At 40.4% G+C, this 8,462-nt stretch overlaps 1 protein-coding gene across 1 annotated transcript; it reads left to right on the forward strand.

Annotated features, from left to right (window-relative positions):
* Positions 1-540: 540 nt before the first annotated feature.
* Positions 541-8,448, forward strand: LOC135568830 (laminin subunit beta-1 variant-like; the record flags this gene model as incomplete). Its single annotated transcript, XM_065015592.1, has 4 exons — positions 541-1,229; positions 1,720-1,898; positions 5,949-6,090; positions 8,326-8,448. Coding segments are annotated over exons 1-4 (475 nt in total), but the record flags the coding sequence as incomplete, so codon positions are not given.
* Positions 8,449-8,462: the final 14 nt, after the last annotated feature.

Raw genomic sequence — 8,462 nt, forward strand, 5'->3', positions numbered from 1 at the left:
TGTCCCTTCAGGTATCATACGTCCTTGTTATTTTCAGCAGTAAAACAAGGAATGGTTCATGAATACCACAAGTATGTTTTCAAAGCCATGTGATGCGGTCAATCAGTTCTTTCTTTCTTTAATGTGCCTAGTGGATGTGAACATGGTCTACTTTCTTTGACTCAAAAATCTTATTGAATCTGTTCCCACAGTCCCCCTCTGTCTTCTCACAGGTAATTGAATTAGGACATCTGGCCTGTTTCTTCTCCAGCCCTCTGAGCTTTTGCAGCAACATACTGTGTTATATAATTATGGTGGTAGGTTATTCACCGTAGGTGATAGTTCAGTCTTTGGTGCTAGCCTGTCATTACCAACAACCGTACAGGAAAGTTACAAGGGAAAACGTTACAATTTGAGATTCAATGGACAGCTCCAATAACAGGGTGGGACATGTGGTGGTGGTACATGTGGTGGTGGCGGTGGTACATGCAGTTGCGGTGGTGGTACATGTGGTGGTGGTGGCACATGTGGTGGTGGTGGTACATGTGGTGGTGGTGGTGGTGGTACATGTGGTGGTGGCACATACTTTTGAGTTCTGCTTGGTGGAGGGGAAACTCACTGTTCAAGGCTCTCTTTGCCTTATTTCCCTCCAGTATAGTAAATTAGTGGCATGGCTTCAGTACCTAGATGTACCCCCTGGTTTACCTGTGCCTAGGGACATAGGGTAGCTTCCTGCCTTGGTGGAGTAATGTCCTTTGTTCTAGATGAGTAGGTATAGATGGGGGTTCATATCTAAGAGAGGACCATTTCACAATCCCATAAGGTGTGTGTGTGTGTGTGTGTGTGTGTGTGTGTTTTGAAAGCTCTCTCAATGTGTGCAGAGTGAGATGCTGTCAGCATGATCATTTCTGCTCCAAATAATACGCCACATTTGCAGCTAGGCCTAATGATTTAACTCCTATGTAATTAGTAGTTAAACATATCTTACAAGTTGATGAGCACATGGAGCTTGGTGGTTTTTACTTTATTGACTGAACTGGAATTATTGAATAGGGGGAGGGCTAGTTGCTGTGCGCATGCTTGAGGAGAGGGGAAGAAAAAAACTCGGTTTGTTCAGTGGCGACAAGAAAAAAGGTGAGGCGCAAAACTATACTATAAGGAACCACACACAGTCCCACTGAGAGGACCCGCAACAGAAGAGGTGGAAATATCAACAAAAATGTTTATATTTCTAATTGCGACCATGCTATGTAAGTTAAATTATTTTCAAATGTTTTCTCAAGAACGCATGGCCAACATTGAGTCAACTGAAAGAGCATAATAACGTTGCAAGTAATTCATAAAATACTGTATATTCCTATAAGGACTGTAGTTCTTATAAGGTTTGAATAGTAAACGCGTCATAATTTGATTAAATGTTATTGTGGAGTGGTTTGGCTTTTTTGTTTTACTGTGAACCATCTTGTTCTTGTTTTCAACTCCGCACGAGACATTTAAAGAACTTAGCGCATGTGACATTAATATAGGCTAAATAAAAGGCTCATAGGCTTGTGTTTTCAACGACAAAAACTGTTTTATTATGTAGACCTAGCATAGGGACACCATTCTGAGCACGTTAAGAGAGTGGGCTAATGTAGCCTATTCCTATACTTTCATTCGATATATTTGATAATAAAACAACACTCAAACAACCCTGCCTGAATAAATTCCATTGTTCAAATCTGCCTCCTCTTTGCATAGCCGCAGGGTCGTGCGTCCTTGCCCAGGTAGCCATACCCGAGTTCAGCGATGTATGCACGGAGGGGAGCTGCTACCCGGCTACCGGAGACCTTCTCATTGGCAGAGCACACCAACTCTCCACCAACTCCACATGTGGCCTCCACCGGCCCGAGCCGTTCTGTATCGTCAGTCATTTACAGGTAAATGTGTCTGGCACAATAAAGAACGCATTTGAACTAGGTCCAATATGTTATTATAGGCCTATAAAAGTAATTATCTCTGGGCTTTTAATCATACTCATATTGTTATGACAAGTTGGCAACAGTTAAAACCTAATACAGTAAGACTCACGGTGGTGCTGTTATCAAAAGGCTCCGTTATTGTTACAGTGGCACCAGCGCGTTATGTAAAGTTAGCTTGGCTAGTAGCTACCATATTCATCATAAGCAAGCTCTCTGATTTGTGGCAGTGGTGCCTGGAGAAGTGGGTATACTCATAAGCAGTGGTGCCTGGAGAAGTGGGTATACTCATAAGCAGTGGTGCCTGGAGAAGTGGGTATACTCATAAGCAGTGGTGCCTGGAGAAGTGGGTAATCTTGCCAACATTTCCCGGGAAGGCCAGGTGGAATGTTTTTAATAAGAAACAGTGGCCTACTATTTAAAATAACAAATGTTGCTGTCAACTGAGTCAAATTCACAGGTTTCAGATGTATTTTATTGTATTAGCTTTTCGCTCTCAGTCGCACTTTTGAACAGAAAAACAACAAATAGGATGTTCTAAGTCCACTACCATTCCTAATCCACATCAGGGGACCACTTTTGAGGTCTAGGGGGAATGGTGTAGTTAACCTTTAATTCAAGTGTGCACGCACCTAGTACTGTTGTTTGGTTAGCGTTTCTGTAGTGCAAGAGATGGAGTTTGCTAAACAAATGGCCACTGGATGCAAATAATCATTATATAATTCTGCCAGGTTACTTTGTAGGCTACTTTGTAGCTAGTTAACATTTAATTGAGAAGAAGCCTTTCCATCTACCAGAAGACGGTTAGGCCTATCATTAGCGTCTCTATGTTTTTCCTGTTCTTTGATTGTTCGAAACCTGGACATTTTAGTTCATATTATGAGGCATTTCTTACCTTGCTTCAAAGTAGCCTAGATCCCACCATAGAAACACTATATGCCACTATATGCCTATTGGTTTTAAAATTAACTGTCTTTCATTGTCTAGCAGCGAAAGGCATCATCCTAGTCATATTAGCAACCCATTATAGTTGTTGCATCTTTAGATCTCTCTTCTTTCTACATTTCTAACAGATATTTCCGTCTCGGTGCATGGAACCGCTCGCATGTGTTGTATGCATTTTTAGAACAGGCCTACCGCCGTGTACACATTGCTGTGCATAAAACGTGAAAAATGTGGCCATGGATGTGTTTCTTATTTTAAGGTTGAATAAATACTGTTGCATTAGTTTGTAAGAGAGCCTTAACTTTAGGCTATTTACTGTATTACAAAAGTAATATTGAATTGTGTTTAGTTGACAACGCAACCAAATATCAACATTTAAAGGAGAGGAATCTAATGCTTGAATAGTTAAATCTGAGCCTCTGCCTTATATTTATTAACTTATATTTTTGGTTGAGATGAATACATGAATCCAACATATCAGTTATTAATTGGTAGACATACTGGTATTAAAACCAAACTGGCACAGTGGCTCAGATAGAACTACTCAAGCAGAAGAAATCCTACATGTTCTTCAAATGTTGATATTTGGTTGCGTTGACAACCAAACACAATTCGATTTCCAGTTTGTTTACAAATGTATTATTGATATGTTAAATGAATAGGACCAAATCAAACCTTAAATGCACTTTTAAATAAAGTTGGATTTGATTTAGTCATTTTATTTAACTTACACTTTTGGTTGCGATGGAGACATGAATCCAACATATTAATTATTAACTTGAAGATTACATTTTAAATCAACCAAAGCTTGAAAACCAGGGGAGGCAGCCTAGTGGTTAGAGCGTTGGGCTAGTAACTGAAAGGTTGCTGGATCTAATCCCTGAGCTAACGAGGTAAAAATCTGTCCTTCTGCCCCTGAACAAGGCAGTTAACTCTCCGTTCCCCGGTAGGCCATCATTGTAAATAAGAATTTGTTCTTAACGGACTTGCCTGCTTAAATAAAGGTTCAATTGAAATAGGCCTATATGTATTGTCTATTTTTGAATTGAAACAATAGCTGTTGATGACTTTGCAAATGCTATATAGGCCTAAATAGATGATATGTCACTTATAAAGTATTATAAAGCATGGTTACATTTCATTTACTCTGTTAAAGGATCCGCCACTTTTTAAAATTTTTCGCTTAAAATTACATACCGAAATCTAACTGCCTGTAACTCAGTCCCTGAAGCAAGGATATGCATATTCTTGGTACCATTTGAAAGGAAATACTTTGAGGTTTGTGGAAATGTGAAAGGAATGTTGGAGAATATAACACATTAGATCTGGTAAAAGATAATACAAAGAAAAAACAAACCGTTCCTTAGCCGTTCGTTTGTATTTTTTTTGTACCATCTTCTTTGAAATACAAGAGAAAGGCCATAGTCTATTATTACAGTTCAGGTGCAATTTTGTGTATGTGCAACGTTTAGACTGATCCAATGAACCATTGCATTTCTGTTCAAAATGTTGTATCAAGACTGCCCAAATGTGCATAATTTGTTTATTAATAACTTTTCATGTTCAAACTGTGCACTCTCCTCAAACAATATCATGGTATTATTTCACTGTAATAGCTACTGTAAATTGGACAGTGCAGTTGTATTAACAAGAATTTAAGCTATATATATATCCGATATGTCTATGTCCTGGGAAATGTTCTTGTTACCTACAACCTCATGCTAATCGCATTAGCCTACGTTATCTTAACCGTCCCTCGGAAGGGACACCGATCCCGAAGAAGTTTTTAAACCTACCCTTTGGAATGACTTCGATAGCGACAGTAAATCTATTTACTTATTAAGAGATATGGATAATAAATTCATTTTAAAAATGGAAACGCTCTTGCCGTGGTCAATTTGGCATTCAGATGTTATAATAATCACCTTAAGGTTTACAGTCAATCCCTTGTCTGTTGGGGGTGGAATATATCAATGGTGTATATTCAAAATAATCCTTGTGCTTTTATTTTCAATACTTCCTTTCAGATGTTTTCTTTAAACTCCTGCTTTCTCAATGTGAGCGTAGGAGTGGGAGAGATTTTTGGGAGTCGCACAACCCTCTGAGTTGTCTAGACCACTTCCTGCCTCAGTCACACAATCACTCTAGCAGCATTATTGAGGTTCCGACCAACAAAAGAGTTTTGGAATGTCTTCAACGACTTGAAAGTGGCTGTGCTTTTGTTCTCCCTTACATAAAAAAGACAGTCCATACCTTGTTTGAGAAATCATCCTATTTTATCAGCTTTGTAGTTCTAAACCCGCATCGGTCTGTATTATATCCTCCTATATCCAATGTACTACTTGAGAATACTTTCATGACGTGCATCTGTGTAAAGTATGGTATTTACTGAGCATGCTAACATTTTAAGATTGAAATCTAATCCAATACAATTTTTTATAATGTGTGTGACCACTGAAGCACAGAGAAACCAGATTGTGATCCAACAGGATCCTAGAGAAGGTGGAGGTTCCATGTCTTATCAAACACATCTATATGTAGTGGAATTTAAATTCTAGTGTGTGCCTGTGGGCTCAATGTTTCATGGTCCTGATGTATCGATGCTTTAGAATATTGTAAAGTTGTTTCTTCTCAAGTGAAGTGGTAAAAAGACGTTAGAAGGATATCTAGATGGTGCGGAATTTGTACCCTTAAAAGTGTGTGTATACATTCGCAAGCACACACACACACACACACACACACACACACACACACACCACCACACACACTGTGTGTCTTCTGAACATCTGGTGGCCAAATGAAGCGTACATTGTCAGCAGCCTCAGATAAGCATTCGCTGATGAGGCCAGGGCAAGATAGGCTCCTATTTTTAAAGTTGTTAAGGGCCTATTTGGCGCAATCACTCATTTCAGCATCCGTATCTACTCTTGATAAAATAACTCATTTTCATTCACTTCTGTATGAATGGGCTTTGTTTCTTATCTGTCCCCGAGTGAGAGAAATCTGCTTGGCATCACTGGCAGTCTCATCTCTCTCTCTTTCTCCCAACCCCCATGGTCTCTTCAGGATGAGAAGAAATGCTTTTTGTGTGACTCCACCGACGTCTACGTCAAAAGCGTGGTGAACACCACCACCGGCCACCGGGTGGAGAACGTCGTGACCACATTCGCCCCCAACCGCTTGAAAACCTGGTGGCAGTCAGAGAATGGTGAGTTCTCGTGGGGGGGGGGGTGGAGGGCTAGCAGGCAGAGGGGTTCAATTAATGGTGACTCTCTCACTCCCGCCTCTTGGCATATTTTCACCCTCCAATCCCTTAGCTTTAATCAATGCGAGGGAAGACTTCAAAGAGAAAGCAGTAATGGCTGACCTGTCATAAACTTTGGAATAACAGGATGAACCCATTGGGAATGATTAGCTAGGTGGCCGTTGGGATGGCACACTGTGTAATGGATGCTCGTAAGGAAGTTCTCACTTCTTACTAGGCTTGGGCGGTATACCGTATATACATTACAGTTTAAACAATTTTTTGTTGTTGCAGTTTTTCAACACATTTCAATATTTGTGGCTACCTATTTAAATAAATACCTGCTGTCAACTTGTGCAGTACGTTAGGAGATCATGCAGATCGCGTTGATCAGTTCACCTGTCACATTATTTGACATTATGAAGCTCACCGTATTTCCCCAGAACAGTTGAGCCAGTCACGTGTTTGTTTGTAAATTGCACAATGGGAGAAGGCAGGAGCAGGTGAGTCCAGCTGACAGGGGTCGTGTTTTATATTGAAGGTCAACCGTGTTTTTTTTGTTGCTTCAATAGAGTGATCAGGGGCATGCAAGTATAGTTTTCCTTCACAGAAAATACATTAGTGCAACACATTAGGCAGAAAATAGCTTAATTTTCATCAGATGACAACAGAACTGCAATGCTATGATGCAATGCATCATATAGTGTTAGCTTTCTGCCGTGTTTGAGAAGTCAAAGCACTTCGGATGAGGTATCTGTACTGCTGCCGCTGCTGTCTTGATTTCCTTGCGTTATTTCTCCTCTCCGTTCTCGGCTCGCCTGCCTCTTCTCTGAGCACTTGGCCTTTAATGATTACTCAGAGGCCACCAGCATTGAAATCATCCACAACTTTAAATGGGCAGTGCGTTCAAAAAGGTCATTTCCCTATATTTGACAGATATTTCCACGGCTATAAGGTTGAAATAATAGAGTGACATTTAGAGAATTATGATAATACCAGGCGATATCAGTTAATAGACCAATAATAATCACTCAGACGACTCCCATACAGTTCTTACAAAATTCTTGCTTGAGAAATTGCTTTTTGCTAAAAAAAGAAGAAGCTTTTTGTTACTTTTTGAAAAATGTAATTGAAAACAATCACAGGAAGGTAATTGTGACCCAGAAATGATTTGATATTGAAATAAAAACAGCTGCATTGGACCTTTTTTTTAAAATAAGAATTTTGATATCCCAAGTACACCTTGCCTTCAAAGAGTTAACTCCCAAAATAGTGCTGCAAGGATATTGGATCCAGAAAGTCATCTGATAGGAGTTTGGGGAGATTTTGGTGGAGGAATAGCGGCCAACTCCACCGATGGGGGTTGGAAAAGAAGCAGGGAATTTTCATTCATAATCCAGACATTACCGTACTAGATCCGCTCCGACACTGGCAGTGTATGACCCAGACCAAAACACAACCTCTTACGTACATAAGCACAGAAAAGGTTTCCCCCAAACCCTCTGTAAAACTGACACTCAACAATCGTTGCTAGAAAGCGTATTATTACTTCTTAGTTGCCTTATGTTGTTGTAATGCAAACATGATTTATAGTCTGTTGGAATACGTGGTGGCTTGTTGTTGCTCTTGTTGCTACTCATTAAACATAGCCGCTTGACATTAGTTTTACCAAAGAAATGGGGACATTTGGAACAGCTATGTTGTTATTTGCTGTTTAACTGCCCAGTGGTTATGCTTAAAACACACCGCGTCATTTTGTGGCAAAGAAAATGGATGTCAGGAATCAGAAGGGCAGCCGTGAGATTGATATCATAGAATGGAACCAATCGTGATTAGACTATGGAGGGAGAGAGTCGAAGAGTTAATGCAAGTGTTCCGGTCCAGAGGAAGCACTGGGAAGAGTGGATAAGTGCCGTGTAGTGTTAAGCATTCCAGATTGTGTTATGCTTGGCTCAAGTGGAACCCTGTAAACTCATTTTTTTGGTTTTTCTTTCTCCTTCCTCTCTCCACCCGTTTCACCCTCTCTGACTTCATAACTTTTTGTAATTCTATCCTTCACTTGCCTTTTGACCCTTTCTCTTTCCTGGCCCCTCTATCTCTCCCTCCCCTTTTCCATTTTTGGCCACCTCTTTTTTTAAATGTCCCTCTCTCCTTTTCCTCTCTGTCTCTTTTCCCCCCTCTTCCTCTTTTTCTCCGCAGGCCTTGAGAAAGTGACCATCCAGCTGAACTTGGAGGCGGAGTTTCATTTCACCCACCTCATCATGACCTTCAAGGTAACCAATGGAGATGCTGGGTCAGAGGGCTCGCTGTGGGGGAGCATGGGTAATGTGTAAGGG

Source organism: Oncorhynchus nerka, unplaced genomic scaffold (assembly GCF_034236695.1).
Source record: "Oncorhynchus nerka isolate Pitt River unplaced genomic scaffold, Oner_Uvic_2.0 unplaced_scaffold_12___fragment_4___debris, whole genome shotgun sequence".
Taxonomy (NCBI): Eukaryota; Metazoa; Chordata; class Actinopteri; order Salmoniformes; family Salmonidae; genus Oncorhynchus; species Oncorhynchus nerka.